Source organism: Pelmatolapia mariae, linkage group LG20, assembly GCF_036321145.2.
Source record: "Pelmatolapia mariae isolate MD_Pm_ZW linkage group LG20, Pm_UMD_F_2, whole genome shotgun sequence".
Taxonomy (NCBI): Eukaryota; Metazoa; Chordata; class Actinopteri; order Cichliformes; family Cichlidae; genus Pelmatolapia; species Pelmatolapia mariae.
This window is the reverse complement of record NC_086244.1, coordinates 5,361,423-5,379,070: the sequence shown is the minus strand read 5'-3', so window position 1 is coordinate 5,379,070 and position 17,648 is coordinate 5,361,423. Positions and strand designations below refer to the sequence as shown.

The following is a 17,648-nucleotide window of genomic DNA, read 5'->3' as shown; positions in this document are numbered from 1 at the left end:
GGCTGGATCAGGTGACCCTGAATCCTCCCTTAGTTATGCTGCAATAGGCCTAGGCTGCTGATGCATTGAGTGTTTCTTCATTAATCACTGTATGTTTTTACACCACTTTGCATTTAATTATTAGTTAGTATTAATCTCTGGCTCTCTTCCTCAGCATGTTTTTGTCTCGTCTTCCTCCCCTAACCCCAACTGGTCGAACCAAATTGCTGCCCCGCCCTGAGCCTGGTTCTACTGGAGGTTTCTTCCTGTTAAAAGCAAGTTTTTCCTTCCTACTGTGGCCAAAGTGCTTGATTATAGGGGACCATGTAATTGTTTGGGTTTTCTCTGTTTTCTCTGTATTATAGTAGAGTCTACTTTACAATATAAAGTTCCTTAAGGCAGGTAAGACTGTCTCCTTAGACATTTTTTGAGTCCCTACATTGTCAGCATCGTATTATTTTACTGTGCGCGCAGTAAAGTTGTTTCAGACACACTGAACTACAGATGTCAGTGGATTTTCTTTTCTCAGATCATTGTTGGCATCGTGATGTTTGCACACTTGCATTTACTTGTGAGAAACGAGTAAAAACAGCCAGGAACACTTACTCCTCTGTGCGACTGCGCTGAAAAAAAAAATCCAACAATAAAACACTGCAGATCTAAAGGAAGAGAAATCTTTATTTAAAAAGCACCTGCTGACAGCCTCAGGCTTTATTTACACCAAGCTTCATTTCCATCATGAAACATCAGAAAGAGTTCAGAGTGGAAAAAGTACAAACGACCAATAGAAAACCTTTTTTTAAACAGGGTTACTGTACAGCAGAAAAAACAGACTGTACACAGTGCACCTGAATGCATCGTAGCAGAGCCACAGTCCACACAGTGGTACTACAGCTGGTCCTGGACCTGAACTGGGACACAGAATGGCAGCAGGAGGCCCTCAGAGCAAAGAGCTGTACTGGAGACTAGTACAACTTCAGCAGTACAGGAGACAGAGCTTTAACCTAAAAATCCAAGTGCTTAACTCAGCTGGAGGAAATTTACTCTCATACTGAGACACAGAAAGAAATAAATGTTAAATCATCAAAATACTGTACAGGGTTTGGTTGAGAGAGGCTCCGCTGAACCTGGACATCAGCACGTCTGCAGTCCTGGTCCCTGAATACTAGCACTGCACATTACCAGTACTACAACAGGAGTACAGTACTGCACTCAAGCTAATACTGGTACTGGAGAGTACAGAATGTGACAAATATTCAGACTGGTACCACACCATTATATCCTGGTACTGCAGTAATGCAGTATGTTTAGTGGCGCTGCAGTATTATGTACAGGTAGAGCAGTACGGCAGCTCAAACAGTCGTGAACACGCGTGCTGTATTTACATCGTATCTTCACATGTTTCTGCTTTGGTGTGAGCGTGGAGTGAGGAGAGGGGCATGCTGAGACTTTCTGAAGCCGGAGGGTCACATGACCAGACTTCCAGACAGAAAAATAAAACTATCCAACACCCTGCCTGGATCTCTGGAGGTCGGCGATGCTTACACAAAATATGACTGATTTTGCAAACGTGCCTAAAAAATGCAAACAAATGGACCTGATTTAGATTTGGCCATTACCCACTCCCAGGTCAATACAACATTCCCAGTCTCACCCGAATCACCTGCTGCTGAATTCCTTAAATTCATTTGGTTTCCATCGAATGTTCTCCTTCAACAACGCTTGATAAAATATGCTCCTTGGAAACTGGAGAGAATATGGGCAGGCCTGTTATTTTTTAAAGAAAACCAGGCGTAGCTCATCCTCCTAACACTGTGGGCTCTTCCAGTAAAGAGACTATTTGGTCTCCAGCTGTTTTCACACAGACTTTAAACTTCTTACACTGCTGGAAATAGATTTATTCTCGTGGTGAATGCACCCTACTGTTAGTTGGTCTATTCAGCCATACCCACAACCCATTATCTATGACTTTTCCTAGGCAGCTGGCAGGTTAAATACTCATTCATGTCTGATTCAACAGTGTTAGAAAATAGCCTGAAGCTTCAGCTTCATAAGGCACCAAATCACTCTGGACTGTCTCAAAGACGGCTCTCCTACATGACACCAGACATCCAAGAGCTGGAGCAGATTAAAGACCAGCTTATGTATTTGGGTAAGTCCTGGAACAGTTCTGGGCTACAGGTCATGTGTGAAAACTGGAGATCCAGCTCTCTTGATCCTCAAAATTAAAGTTGATGTTTGCTCTCTGAGCAAGTTTGAGATCCACATTGAAATCAACAGCAGAGCGCTGGAAACAGGATAGTGCTACATTAACGGGGACGACAGCCAAACTTAAATCAGATATGATTTTTGCTTTTGTGATAGAACACAAATCTGATGTTTTCACCTTTAAAATGTCTTAAAACCTTCTTCTAAAGTGAATCTGTGACCTGAGAAACTTTCTTTGATGTATCATAACCTCTCAAGTCTTCACTCGCTGATCTACCGACTTGGTCTGAGTTTGTCGTCATACTGGGTCATGTGACCGTGGCTTCATTGTGGGGGAAGCTGGAGGTCAGGCCGGTTTCAGTGAAGCTGAATTTAAAAATACAAAGCTGGGACTGGGTCAGGCAAAGCTGCAACTTATGAAGACAGAGCCAACCGCACGCTGAAAGACAATCAATAAATACAGACAGTAGGAACGTGTGGACACAGATCCTGATCAATAACTTATGGATTAATAACACTGACTTCACAGCGCTGAAAAAGCTGCATTTCATTCACGGGCATTTTTATAAAATCTTTTTTCTGGAGCAGAGTACCAAAAAAAACAAAAGAAAAAAACAGAATAAATTCAAATTCATCAATTAACCAGTCACTACTGTGACGACTGTGACATTTCCTGATTGTCGCTGCAAATGCTTTTTTTGTTTTTTTTCCTGAAACAGCGTTAAAATTTGAAACTTGGAACAGCTCCTCTTATTGCTTCAGTCGTCCTGGACTTGGAGTCCCGGTCAGCTCAGCAGGACAATGGCTTCACTGAGGGCTCCGAATGAGGCAGAAGGTCTGAGTGGTTCTTGCAGCTTTCCAGCTGCTGATGCTGTTTCTCCACATCTGGATCTCATTTAAACCACAAATACAGAAACCTCCAAAGCAATCCCTCTTAATCAATCGAGTGTCTGATCAAACAACTCTGGTTCCCTTAGATGTGACTATTTTCGTCTTTCTGTGAGAATAAACTGTGTCGCAGCTGCAGCTGATGACTGTTTCATTATGGATTCATCTGCTGATCATAATCTGGATTCACTGTTTAAAAAAAAAACACGAACAACAAAAATTTGGGAGGGGTTTCCAGTGCAGGAACTATGGGTAGCTGTGGGGTATTTTCCTTGAATTGGTGCCAAAGTCATTCAACAAAGAGCCTTTACACTTCCTGTTAATGCAAAACCCTCAATGAATGGGAGTCACCGGAGCCAAATTGCTTAAATATTTATTAACTCTTCTTCTGTAATTTTCACAAATGCAAACAACTTTCTCAGCTGTCACTCTGCTAATGTGTGCTAACTGGTCTGTTATGGTCTTATGAAAATATAGAAGCAGCTGTTTGTGGTGCATGAAGGCGACTGAGCTCAGGAGGCTGCCAAATACCTAATAACTAAAAAAAGATATTTTACCACAATCCAAACCCTCCAAGTTTCAGCTCCATAAAAAAGAGTATTGGAAACAAATGAGAGAAGCCTACACCAAAGGGGATGGCAGCCAAACTTAATTAGTGTCTTTTGCTTTTTATAGGCACAGTAGTTGAACATTTTGAGAGGATTCCTGTGATGTCTTGATGTTCTACTGATGTCTAATGATAAACTGATGACTTCACCTTTAACATTTCTAAAAAGGATCCTCTAAACCGAATCAGTGACCTGTGGAAGAGCGCCATAGAGCCCCACTCATTGTGGGCCACCTCAAGCACATTCCCTAAAGGAGGCGTTTACCGACCACTGAGCATGTGCCTTTGTTTTGCCCTGAAAGGAGTCTTCCAGGTGTGTTTCTGACAAAATATGTGCTAGTCGTCCAAATTCTAGGTTCAGACTACAAGAGTTTAAGTTTCCTTTGTCACATGTGGGGACAAAACAGGATAATGTAAATTACTCTCTGGGGTTTAAGTTAGGAAACTGCCTGGAATGGGCAGCTCGGAGGCCACGATGCACCAGAATTCATGCATCGGCTAAAGCGTCGACTTTGCACTCGGGAATTAAATACTGGTTTGTTTGTGATCTGACTGAGCTGGACATGGGCTGAAGTCATAGTAAAGCTGTGTGAGTTGCATGTGTGAAAATGGCTCTTTGATAAGAAACAGCTGCCAGGGGAGCAGATGGTGTTGCCTGGCAGTTAAAATCTCCGGTTCAACTTTCTGCGTTTGTAATTTCTCACTGCAAAGTGCTGCTAAAGTTAAAAACTTTACAATAAAACCTCTCCGGTGTTCCTGCAGTGGAAACCAACAAACTATCCAAACCTTAAAATGATTAGAAGTGAATTACTAAAATGAAAAGTGTCAGATATTCACATTTCAAATCCTTCGACTCGGTTAAAAAGTCGAGTTTTCAGAAACCAAGTGAACATTTCAGCAGTTTGTATCGGCTATTAAAGTGTCCCGTTTGCAAGCATCCTCGTTTCCAAGTATCTAAAGTTGTCAGATAAATTAACGCGTACAGAAAATATTTCCTTTTTCGGAGAAAAGACTCGTGAGTACGTCAGCTTCTGTGAGTCACTCTGCAGCAGTGAGGTGGGAAGCTCCGTTTTCTTCAGAGGATTTATTCTGTTCTGTTCACGTTTGGTTTCTACTCGAGGACTCTGCAGCTGCTTAAAGCCACAAACAGCAGCAGCGACAGTTCAGCTGGTGTCAGGAGTAAACTCTGTGCTCGAGTTTTAGTGCAGAGATGTTGAGTCCAAACCGGGAGAACGCTGGAGAACCTCACCGCGACGCTCCCTGCCTGGACTCACCTGAGGGATCGACAGGTCACCTGATCAAGTCACCAAAAAGTTCCTTTTTGCGCTTTGCTGGTTGGCTGCAGGTAGCTGGTGATGTCATCTGTCTTCGGAGGAGGTACGTCCTCCTCCTCGTTGGTGTTTAAAGAGTCTGATTGTCTAAGCACAGTCTGAAGACGAGGGTGTAGAAACAGAGCCACGGACACCTTGTTCAGTTTCTGCTTTAATCTAAAACCTTTCAGAAAATGGCTGCATCTCTGAAAGGACTCCAGAAGTCTTTTGTTTTAGCTATCCCAGAAACAGGAACCTGTGAGAGACGCCGTATCTCCATCTTCAATCTGAACGCCTGAGAAATAACGACTTCCACAAAAGCAGAGAATCATCTTCGGCTCGTCCATCTGCAGCTTTTAACAATAAATCTTAAAATGTATTCGGAAAAGACGCGTACAGCATGTGACTGGTGTTTCAGCATCAGTCTGATGCCACCGTAGGAACCTGGACCTTCCTTTCTGAACAGTTACGGCTGCTTTTGGCCACTGATCGTCGGGCTGAGTTCGTTTCTTTGAGAACTGCGACTCCATCGAGCGAAGAGAACCAAAGATTTGGCCACGACCGTTTACGTCGTTTACATGTTAGAAACTAAAATCCCTCAGAGTGAAGTAGCCGTTAGGATAGTTTGAGAAATCTCAGGGCAGGTCGTGCATGTGAACATCTCTAATTAGTCCAGAAATGTAGCATCTTCCACAGCAGATGACACTTTTGGTGGCAGTAATCAGGGCGAAGCAGAACGAGACAGATTACTTTCTGAAGGGGACAACTCTCAGAGGAAATCGCTCAATCTTCTTCTTTGCAACACAGATTGCTGCAGGAACTTTTTCCTGTCATTAGTTCCTAGTAGAACTGATGTTCCTGGAGAGTTTGGTGGAAAAGCAGCTGTTGACTTAAAGTCCATCCCTGATAGAAGAAGTTCATCGAGCAGAGCAGCAGTGACCCGAGCAGCGAGGAGGATAGACCTCCAACAAGGCTGTGATAAAGGAGGGAGGAGGGTTGGACCTGGTCTGGGGTTTGGTTCATTTATACAAACAGAAGCTCGACCCTGAGGGCAGACGAGAACGAGGTGGGCGGGGTTTTCCAACCAAGACACACATTCCTTCATACTGCTCATCCCAGGAAGCCAGCCTGGAATTAGTCCCTTTGCCTGCCTCTCAGCATCGTGATTGGTTGGAGAGTCAGACCAGAGTCCCAGGAGACGGTTGGTCCATCGGTGGATCTCTGAGAGGGACTTCCTGCTTCTGAGCAGGGAACGAGTCGTGGTAGAGCGAGCCATCCACAGACCTGTAGGAAGGGCAGAAATGGATATTTACCCACACAGCAGGAAAGTCTTCCTAAAAGTCACCTCAAACTCATTGCGCTGATTTTGTTTGACCTTTTAGGTACTTTAACACATTTGTTCTCATTTTAAATATCGCTCTTGCAGCTTCAAAACAAACATTACTGCTGAACAGAGGATAAGAGTTCTTCAGGGTTCGGACCGACCGCAGTGACCAGCAGGTGGGAGCGGATCTGTAACGAGGAGACTTCAAGGCTCAAAGCTGAGGAGAAGCGCTCTCTGCTGAATACGTTTTGACTAATTTACACTGATTACTATCATCGAGCTTGAGGATAATCATATTGGAAGATCTAAGCGAGTTTTGCTGCCGTGTCTGGAATAAAGAACCTGCTGTGATCAAAGACGAGTCGGACGCTCCGGCTTTCAAAGCAAAGACTAGAAGTGAAGAAAAAGCGTCCTTCGAAAAAAGGATCAAGTAGATTTTAGCAGGTTTTTATAATTATAATCTACTTTTAGTCCGGACACATTTGCATCTTAAACTATGTAACAAGCTTCTGAGTATAAAAGGGGGCGTGGTCATCTGACCCATACCTGCCGTGCAGCGGGTGTCCGTGGAACGTGGCTGAATGCGGCAGCGTGTGTTTGTGATGCGGCGCAGCGTGATGATGATTCGTCTCAGTCTGATAGGCCGACTGCTGAATGACACCGTGTGTCGTCCGTCTCCGCTGCAGAGCCCCGCCTCCTCCCACCTGACCTTTGACTCCTCCATTCATCTTACTGCCGTTGGTCCCTGCGGTCACCTTTCCATTGGCCTGGTTCTGGTGGGAGGAGCCTAAGGTGTTCCTTAGGTACCAGTCCCTCAGACCTGTCAATCACACATCAACAGCTCATCACAGTTTCTGCTCCATGGAAACTTCTCCCATCACCACACTCAGAGCAAGTTTCACGCTTTGGAGCTGAATTTTTCTGACTTTAATCGACCTAAAAAGTGTTTGTATTGCACTAGAGTCAGCCATCTCAGCAGGTTCAGTCCAACCTTTCAATCTCCTGCAGACTTTAACACCAGAGCGGCTGTGTCTAGGTAGAAGATATGGTTCAAAGACTCTCAATATAACCACAGTTGTTAATGACACCCACATCAGCCAAAACCACAGTGGTCTGTTGCACTGTTACGTGTACTGAACCTTGTGCTCTTAGATTAAACATTTAAAAAAATAGAGGACGTCACTTAGCTAACCGATCACTTGCTGGTTAGCTAAGGTTCATGAACGGGTTGAGGTTTCACTCTGATTCTTTTGATGGTTACAATCCGGGTGTTTTAAAACCACCTGCCTCATTATGTGTCACCACACGCTCGTGTGGTAACAACTTATCTGTCTGAATACACAAACCCCGTTTTATCTACTGGGGACTATAACTCAATAAATGAACATCAGGTTGCATTAAACAAGAAGTGAAACTAGAAATGAGGTCACAGAAGGAGTGAGCGCCGTTTACCCTTCTATTTAAACTCTATGGTAGTGCGCCTGACACTTAATAACAGACAATAAAGTTGACTTGATGCAGTGTAGATAAATTAAGTGATGAAACAAACAACAGGCTGTGACCTCCAGTTTACACTGTGGGAAAGAGTGGGAATAGAATTAGCACCTCCAACTCCGGGACTATGGAGTACCCTCTGAGAGTCCAGGATGAGTTGCTGCCCCAAGTGGAAGAGTTTAAATATCTTGGGATCTCGTTTATAAGTGAAGGGAGAGTGGATCGTGAGACCGACAGAGGGATTGAGAGCCAGAGTAGAGTCCCTGCTCGGTGGCTCAGGCAATAGGATGAATAGGATGCCTTCTGGACGCCTGCTAGGTGAGTCTTACCAGGAGGAGACCCTGGGGCAGACCCAGCACATGCTGCAGAATCGCGTCTAGAGAAGTCTTGGCTTCTCTGCTTAGATGACTGCCCCGAGATCCAAACCTGGGTAAGCGATGAATGGATTAAGCAAACATATTTGTGTTATTCTGTCTGACTTCCACCAGGTGGCATCACCTCCTCACTGCAGTACACCAGTAGACAGTTTCTGCTGCACTGACCCAGTTTTATCTCCATCCCATGAAACATTCAACATGTTTGAGCTTCACAGCTTCACAGATCAGCAAACATCAGGAGGTAAGAGAGGCTGAGCTGTAAGCTAATGAGCCCCAGAGCCTCTGTAAAGGAAGTGCAGAGCAGCTAAAGGGTAACAATACTCACCTTCCAGGGCGAGGGCCTTGTGGAGGCTCCTGGTGGCCTCCTCCAGTTGGGAGTCCTGGTTGGGGGGCAGCTGAGGGGGTCGGGGCGGCAGCAGGTGGGGGTGGGGGTCGGGCTGAATGGCGACCAGAGGGAGATTGTGGGTATCAGTCTGGCTCTGCTGCACCGGGAGGAACGGACCGCACGATTTGGTTCGGGTTACCGTGACCCGCCTCTGGTCGCCTTGGGGGCCGCGGTAGGTGGGCGGGGCTCCCGATGGCTGCTGGGAGTAGCCATTGTAGACTAGCTGCTGCTGCGATGTGATTGGCTGTCTGTGGGGCTGAGAATGCTGTCTCTGCAGCTGCTGCTGTTTCCCCCAAACATAGTCCAGCAGGACATCGCTGTACCCCGCTCCTCTTCCTCCTCTGTCTCCCCTTCCTCCTCCTCTTCCTCGCCCTGCACCTCCCCCTTTTCCTCTCCCATCGCTGACTCCATTATTTGCCTTCGACCGTCCGTCTGTCAGCGTCTCTGAGTTCCAATACGCGCCGGCTGTGTTTGTTCCTCTGGACCCCGGCAGCCCGTTTACCCACAATCCCCCCTGCTGCACCCCAACATCATCCTCAGGAGGGGTGATGCGGTCCAGGAGGCCATCAGAGCTGTTACTACGGCGAGCTGCGTTAGCCTTGAGTCCTGCCTCCCCTCCTGCTCCAGTGTCAGAGGGGCCAGAGGAAGAGGAGTCCTGAGAGCGAGGGGGAGGTGGAGGAGGTTGTGAGGGAGGCAGTGGGAGGGGCTTCTGGGTGTCCGGATGCTCAGTTCTGAAAGACAAAAGGAAATATTTTCAGTATACAGAGGGGAGGGGCTGTTCGTGCTTCCAAAACCAAACATGATGAGGTGACACTGAACATGAAACCTCAAGAAATCTGTGAGCTCCAATTATGAGCTTGCAGACCTTACAAGTACCTCAGGAAACTTCAGAAAGCTGCTTTATGATTCTTACTGTCAGATTTAAGACTGCTAATAGATTTGCACAGTCGCAGCACTTTTAGCCAGCGAGCTGCTTCAGGGGTCCGCTGCACAGCTACCATCACAGCAGAGATTTGTTACCACATGAGACTTCCTGTCATGCAAAACTGCTAGAGAATTTAAGTTTCCATGAATGAATATTAAAAATGCAACAGTACTCTTCTGTCTCTGTTTCCTGCAGCTTCAACAATGCTTTCAACAAGAACCATTTGAGTTAGAATAAATACTCAAGAAGAACGTCTCTGGACTTCCCCACAGGGGGCGCTGCCTATGAATGTAATTCAATCATGTAAACTTCACAACGTTTTTCTTTCAGACATATTTTAATCTAATATAAGGTCATCATTTAGAAATAGATGCCATCAAGGCAGAGCGTCCTTATCCGACCAATCAGGACGTACTAGCAGAATGCAAATATCGACTCTTCTGCAGCAAAAATTAGTTTCGTTTTATGGTTGCTCATATTATCAAAACTATATCAATAAGGAACAAAACTGAATCTCGAAGCAGTTGTGAAAACCTTTTTAATGTCAAACTCCGTTCATTTCTTTTCATAGACTGCAGTGAATGTCTGTACAATGAGGTTAACAGACAGCACACTGGCTCTCCCAGATCAGCTAAATCTGCACCGTAGCTACGTCTTAACCACAAACCCCCTGAAACCATACGCCTTAACATACAGTGCAGCCTGACATGCACCTCCCTCGAAGCGTAAACGTCATCTGAGCTGCCAGTTCTGAGTATCCCAACAAAAACACATCTGTTTGCTCTTCCAAGTGAAGAAAAGTAATGGAATACTCCTTTCTTCTGAATGACAAATATGAGTTACTATTTACTATAGTTGTCAAAACAGCTTTTGAAGTTTTTTTTCCATTTGCTTCTCTTCTGGTACAATAAAACATGTTGCTACAGTTACCATTTATGAAGAATGACATTTTCGCCCTGATGGAGCCGCTGTTTTCGGGGGCATGAAGAAGAACAGAAGCTGAAACTGTTCGTGGATTTTAACGGGGACGTGCTCTGAGCTGTACCTGTTGTGCACGGAGTTCCTCCTGGTTCTGTTCTGATAGAAAACCTCCACTGGAGACCCAGAAGAAACCAGCAGGGGGCGACACTGAGACACACCGTCATCTGCCAGATACATAGACAGAAATTTACTTGTGCTAGAAATATTAACTTTAATTGAAATCTATACCTCAGTTCAACTTATAAAAGCTGTCAATCACTTATATTTTCCTTATGATATTTTAAGTCAGGATAAAGACAGCTGTAACCATGGTAACTGTACACAATGAAGATTATGTCAGATATCACGATGTTTGTAAGACATAACACATACATAAAAAAGCAGGTCTTATAATTTAAGGACATTTAATTTCGGAACAGTGTAGTAGGGAATACATCACATTCATAAGCACGACCTTTAAAAAGATCGATAAACCTGCACATTATGAAATAGATAAAATAATTAACTGATTAACTGTCTAGTGTTTGCCTGATGTCTAGTATACAAAATGTCCTATGATAAAAATATAGAGAGAGAATAAAAAGAAGGGGAAAAAACATTTGTTAAAAATAAAAAAAATGCTAAATAATCAAAACATCCTATGCCGAATCAGTCTGTTCCCCTATTCACTGCCAGCAGCCCTGCAGTTCTCCAAAATGAGACCAGAACCGCATTTAACTTTTACTGTTATTCCTCCTGTCAGCCAGCTGAGGGCGCTGCAGCTACACTACCAGTTTTACAGTGTGTGTTTGCTTGTACATCCATCTTTGCGAGGACCACTGAGAGCTTCAGAGTGAGAGCAGGTCCACAGCACAGACCTTCTGTTTCAGGGTTAACATCAGAATCGGGTTTATGTTCGGGCTCAGGAGTGTTGGAAAAACATTAAGTGATGGTCCTCGTACAGATAGAAGGGTGTGCACGCGCGTGTGTGTGTGTGTGTGTGTGTGTGTGTGTGTGTGTGTGTGTTTGTTACCATTGTCGTGTCCTGTTGAGTCTGATGTCGAGCTGCTCTCTGACCTCACTGTGTCGTCTGGAAACACACACACACAGAAACAGAGTAAGAATAAAAGCAGGAAGACGCTGGTTTCCTCATCTTCCTGAAACAATGGCTTCTCATGTACTGCCAGCTGTGAGTGTCTCCATATGTATGCATGTGTATCTATGAATGGAAACTTTTCAGGCCGTCACATCTATCGCACTGACTGCACCTTCTGCGTCTTTAGTCCTTTGAAGACCCTCCAAAGAGGACGGCTTTCAGGAAACTGATTAATTTAGTTGTGAGGTCAGTGAGTGTGATGTAAACAGACTCATATCTTTGACTAGAGCTGATTGCAGGGTTTTGCTCGCTGCGCGAACGTTACATAATGGACTCAAATGAAAACATGTGAGATGTGATAGTAATGATGAGATTACAAAAAGCAAAAACTGTATCCCCCTTCTCTCCTCACGTTGACCGGTCCCAGCCTCTGACCACTCGCATGTGAACAAACTTGCGCAGATAAGAAAGGCCTTCCATGTCCATGATATGAAAGTTCTCCTCACCTAGGAAGGGATTAGTGTCTTTGGGCATGAGTGAGATGCCAAGGTTATGTCGGAAACCTATGAAGTGCAGTTTCTGAACCCCTGGCAGGGGTATTCTGTAGACTTTTAAAAGTCAGTCAGAAACATTTACGTTAACTTGGGATTTTTAGCAACATTTTTTTAAACCTCTTGAACTCGTTGCAGAAATCTGAGGACCAGTTTTGGAGGTTGGTGAACCAGTTGGAGAGCCTTGTGATGAACTGGCGATCTGTCCAGAGCCTGGCAAACTGGATACATATCAGTCCTCGCATCATTTAGAAAATGGATGGATAAGTTGCAGAGTGTGAAGACTCGTTGCAGGGTTCTGGGGACTCGTTTCTGATGTATGAGGACTTCTGAGGTAGCGGGACTAGTTAGAGCGGTAACACTAACTGCAGAGGTTTGAAGAGTAGTTGCAAAGATCTGAGTACACACTGCACAGGTCTAGGAACTAGTTTAGTGCAAAGTGCAAAGTAGTTTGTGCCTCCTATCTGTGAAAAGTGTTGCATAAATGAATACTATTTGCTTCATAATGTCCTGGGACATCTGGGGGAGGTTATTTGATGCAAACCAAATTCAAGTTCATGGCCTGCTGTCATGAGATGCAGGACGTGTTGTGGTTGGTGTTTGATGTGCTGACAGAGAGTTCCCAGGGTGACCCGAGTGTATCACTGAGCGAGGTGACTACTCTGAAGGGGATAGTACCCAAACTTCAATCAGGCTTTCGGTTTCTAGAGATACATGTATGTACGTTTTTGATTAGGCCTTATAAACACAACATAGCAACTATACCTGAAAACCTCTCAACTGGAGGATGACAGTATTTAATTTTATTTATACAGCACCAGTGCACAACAGCACTGGCCCTGCGAAGTCCTTGTTGTTTTTTGCAAGTGCTCCCCTATAGAAGAACGAGATGGGTCAGGTACCATCTGTATCATAAATGTGTGCCAGGTGAATATGGCAGCAGAAACCGGATACTGTGTGTGTGTGTGTGTGTGTGTGTGTGTGTGTGTGTGTGTGTGTACTTGTTTAGACATCTTTGTGAGGACATAAATTTGGCATGCTACTATGCCCACGAGTTTGAAGGGATTTTGAGGCTCAAAATGTGGTTTTAGTGTCAGGGTTACAGTTAGGTTATGGTTAGGTTTAGGCTTTCATTTTTGATGGTTAGGGGTAGGGAGAGCGCCTAGGGAAAGCATGTGTATTGAGTGTGTGTGTGTCTGTGTATGTTACCTGTGTGGCAGCCTCTGTGGACAGTCCTCTTGCCGTGGTGTGTGTGTGTCTGCGTGTGTGCGTTGTGCTCAGAGTCGCTGTGTTTCCTCAGAGCTCCGCTGAATAAATTTTTCTTCGGCTTCGAACGCTGAGCGTCTTCCTCCTAAAGAAAAAACACACACAAATACCTAAAGGTCACACCAACACATGCACGCACAGGGATATACAAACAGACTGCCTCAGCTTGAAACACACATAAAGGTCAAAACTGTTCCATCAACAACAAACAACACACACACACACACAGGGGGACCGTAAAATTCTCCACCATTGTTGAAATTATTTAGAGTCAAATCACTCCTCAGCTCCTCACCTCTACTCGACACTTCCTGTTTCCGTGGTGGGACGTCCCACCTCTCCTACGAACACAGGGGGGCTTCTCCCCTGCCTCCAGGGGGAAATCACTAGGCACTGCACCCGTCAGCTCCTGACCCAGGAAAACACAGGAAAACCCAACTTACAGCTATCTGGCAGTTACTTTAGTCATTGTTAAAGTAAAAACTAAGGTAGAGTCGGCTGAAGTAATCGGAGGTTGGGGACTGGATAGAGGAGACGAGTTAGAGACATAAAAAGAGCATCTGCAGAGGTTCAAGCACCAGATAAAGACATCTGAAGACCACATGGAGAGGACTAGTTGCAGAGAGGGATAAAAGGATTAGTTGGAGAGTGAAGAAGACTAGTTAGCTGCAGAGCTAAGAAGACCTTGGTTTAGGTGGGAATGCTCTGTCAGTGTCTTAGTCATATTGTCATCTCTTTTTATGACATCACTTACAGCTTCCTGCAGACAGATGCGTCTCAGCTCAGCCAATCGGCTGCTAAGCAGCGCCTGGAGACTCCGCCTCCTCTCCTGTAGCTCCACCATTCGCTCCCTCTGCTTCCTGTCTGGGCAGGTGAGAGGGTCTGCAACATGCAAGCAACACACACACACACGTAAGAGACAGCGAACAGACACACTCGAGAGTGGAGCATCACCACATGTCAGCGTTTATTCTCACCAGGTGCTGAGATGAGTTGACCTTTGACCTCCATGGCTTGTGTGTCCCATATGCCCTCTCCACCTCCTCCTTCCTCACTACTCGACTCCTGTTCACCTCCCCACACACTCTCTCTCACCTGCAACACGTTGTCATCACAAATAAAAGTTAGTACTGCAAGCTAGCACAGACTCCCTGCAGTCCTGATGACACTGACAAACCCTGCTGCTCGTGTGATGTCAGCACCATGTTTGGACCAATTAGCCAATCAGAACCTTCAGGACTTTCTCACCTTGCGACTGGGTTCATAAGAGTTCCAGTAGTTCACTCCTGTGGCCATCCAACAGTCAGAACACAAACCACAGGACTGCTTCACTAACTAGGCGTCTCACTGCTCGGTTAGCTGTTAGCTGACAGTGAAGCTGCAGTTCCAAAATGGGCCTGAAGAGGGAGGCAAACAGTCTTCAGAGCTCCTGACCTAGGAGGAGAACAAAAGCACAAGAAGAAGAAGGTTAAAATGTAAAAACTACATGCAGTTAGCTTGAACATAGAACCTTAACAAATACATTTACACGAGAAATTACCAATGACAAATAAAGGTAGAAAAAAAAAAACACCTTTCTAAGAAATACTTGGAGTCGCTCTGGCTGAGCAGGCGACCCTGCCTGGGTTTGATTCCATCCTGGACCATTTCCTGAGACACATTTCTTCCTGCCCTCTCTTTCTCTTTCCTGTCTACTCTCCTCTATATCTGTCCTGTCCAATAAAGACCAAAAGAAAAAAAGAAATAAAATCACCAACTCTGGAGGACGAGGTCTCATTAGCAAACTACAGCACAAACAAATGTTTAAATAGTGAAACACGTAGATGCACGTATAATATGGGGGTTATGAAGCTTAAAAAATAAAGCTACTTTCAGCTGCTCCTTTATTCACAGCGCTCGCCACGGCAGGTAGCTCTGCACGCTTGATTTGGCCGATTTATGTATACTCCATATGACTCTATATGTGTGCATCTGTGCATTAAGTGAGCTGTTAAACTCAAGCAGCATCAAACCTTGCAGTTGTTTGGCCACATGTTGGTGGCTGCAAAAGCCAGTAGCTCACCATAGACTCTCATTAAAATGTGCAACTTCTCAGCATTAAAAAGCACGTTTATTGGCTGGTATGAAGAAAGGTTTGGTGTCTGTGGACAGCTGTACAGGGGGGATTTTTAATAATTTTAATAATGATGATTTTTAATAACTGATCCATCTGCTACAGATGTAGCTGCTCGGTGTCTGCAGGGTCTCATCTCAGCTAACTGCAGTCACTGAACTGGACCTCCCCAATGTTTTTGTGCTGCTACTGCCTTTTGGAGCGTTTTTAATGGATGATCAAATAACACGGCTTGCTCTGTGATACAAACTTCTTTATTAGCACCAATTAGCAGGTAGGTGTGCCAGTGTGTTGCACCCACAGGGACACTGTGGAAAATATCCTGACCTGGTTCTCACAAATCTGTCTGATGTTCTGGCTTATTTGTAGATGCTTCCAAGCCTTCAGTGGCCAACAGAGAAGCATCAATCTCGCCCACCTGATTCGACCCAAACACCAACAAAACGTTTGGATTCACATTTTAATTGCAGATTTGTTTTACATACAAAGAAAGTTGACCGAGTGCAGGTAAAACCTTAAACCCATTTTCTGTTTGACTGCAAAATAAAGACACAAAGTTCACACGTCACATAAATGCTTCATACAGTTTTATTCTTTAAAAGCTCAACGTGCCCTAAAGTAGCCGGTCTCTGCAGTTTTACCAAGCAAACAGGAGAGGATGTTGCGTTCATTAGAGAATGAAACAATCACATTTGGTGCTTTCTCGAGAGTTTTTACAAAGAAAACCTACAAATACTTTGAGTTCATGGTGATAATTAAATATGTCAGCCACTAAGGATGACTCAGAGGCTTTAATAGTTTGGAAAAGGCAAAGCCTTGAAGATCCTCGGGTTAGGGATTCAGCCTGTGTTGGTCGGTCTCTGAACTGGGATTAAATGCACAATATGAGCAGAGATACGATTTAAATGGATCTGAAACAATGAAGTATTTTCTCGTGGAGCTTCTTCGTGATTAAACACGCAGGTTTGTGTGCTGAAGCTGCAGACGGAGAAAGCTGGCTCCAGATTTACTGGGTTTAAAGGAAAAATGTGGAGCGAACGACGAGTACTGACATGCCTCAGACAAAAGACAGACACACAACACACACACACACGAAGGTTTATCTGTCAGTCTGTAGCCAAAACAGAGAAAGACCAAAACACATGAAGCCCATTTACAGTGACAGCGTGGTCAGGCGACAGATGTTTGAAGCTTGTGTGACCTCTGTCTGGAGAAATATTATCTGAACCTTTGAAAATCCAAATTTTAAAAAAGAGAGAGTGAGAGCTTAAGTAGTATCCTGCCTTGTGATTGGCTGGGAGCAGGTGTTTGATCTCCTCCTGCTGGTTGGAGGAGTGAAACCGAGAAACATCTGCATCATCAGACAGCAGCAAAGTCACAGCGCGATGGAAACAGGCTCTGAGCTTTTGTAACATTTTTACATGTAAACTTTAACCATCTCCAGCTGTTCCTCTGGTTTTATTCAACATTCATCAACAGTTTTTTCTAATCCAACCACATGTGCAACACTGACTGATGACAGTGTCACTGCGTTTAAACCTAATTAGTTCAAAAGCCCACAGAGGATAAAAATACACCATACAAGGCTCTTTGTAAGAATAAAGAGGTTTTAAATTTTAAATGCTGTCAGTGGCAGACTGCACGTCTGGAGCATGCAAACGTTTTCTTGAGGAACCTGAACAGCAAACCTAACAATATTTAGTAAAAAGCACAAATAAGTTCATGGATCTCTGAGAATCCACACTGCAGATGTCTTTCTGTAGTGTTTACAGGACTACGTTGTGCACATACAGCCTCTTTCATGCAACATCTACCTGCCTGTTTGAGCATCTGTTATAACAAGGCAATCAAGACTAGAGCAAAAGGAAGTTTTGCTAGCTTTAGATCTGTTCAGATTTGATCATCTCCTGTCCGTTTGCCTCCTAACAGGGATTCAATACTAAAGAAAATCTTATAAAACCACAGCACGACGTCACTTCCCATCCTGGAAATGTTCCAGCCCAACAGAGGAAAGCAGGCATGAAGAAAACAACAAGTGTTACTTAATCACAAAACAACAAGGAGTCTGAAACCTCTGAGCACCTTTACCCTCCAACTGGAGGAGAACGAGATGTCCTCCGACAGCACAGCCCTGAGAACAGGAAGTGGAGCCCAAAAGGAAACAG

The 17,648-nt window shown here is 44.6% G+C and overlaps 1 protein-coding gene across 4 annotated transcripts in view; it reads right to left on the bottom strand.

Moving 5' to 3' along the window:
* Positions 1-648: 648 nt before the first annotated feature.
* Positions 649-17,648, bottom strand: part of ccdc120a (coiled-coil domain containing 120a) — a 41,606-nt gene continuing 24,606 nt past the window's right edge. For 3 of the 4 annotated variants that reach the window (XM_063463941.1, XM_063463944.1, XM_063463942.1), the window contains exons 2-11: positions 14,619-14,804; positions 14,348-14,465; positions 14,125-14,252; positions 13,666-13,779; positions 13,314-13,455; positions 11,491-11,547; positions 10,543-10,642; positions 8,513-9,303; positions 6,863-7,136; positions 649-6,276 (exon numbers count right to left, since the gene is read on the bottom strand). In XM_063463941.1, coding sequence (XP_063320011.1) covers positions 6,171-6,276; positions 6,863-7,136; positions 8,513-9,303; positions 10,543-10,642; positions 11,491-11,547; positions 13,314-13,455; positions 13,666-13,779; positions 14,125-14,252; positions 14,348-14,465; positions 14,619-14,666 — 1,878 coding nt within the window. In that variant the 5' untranslated portion in view covers positions 14,667-14,804 and the 3' untranslated portion in view covers positions 649-6,170. Of the gene's footprint in view, positions 6,277-6,862; positions 7,137-8,512; positions 9,304-10,542; positions 10,643-11,490; positions 11,548-13,313; positions 13,456-13,665; positions 13,780-14,124; positions 14,253-14,347; positions 14,466-14,618; positions 14,805-14,943; positions 15,023-17,648 lie in introns of those variants that run through there. The other variant, XM_063463943.1, reaches the window with a different exon arrangement.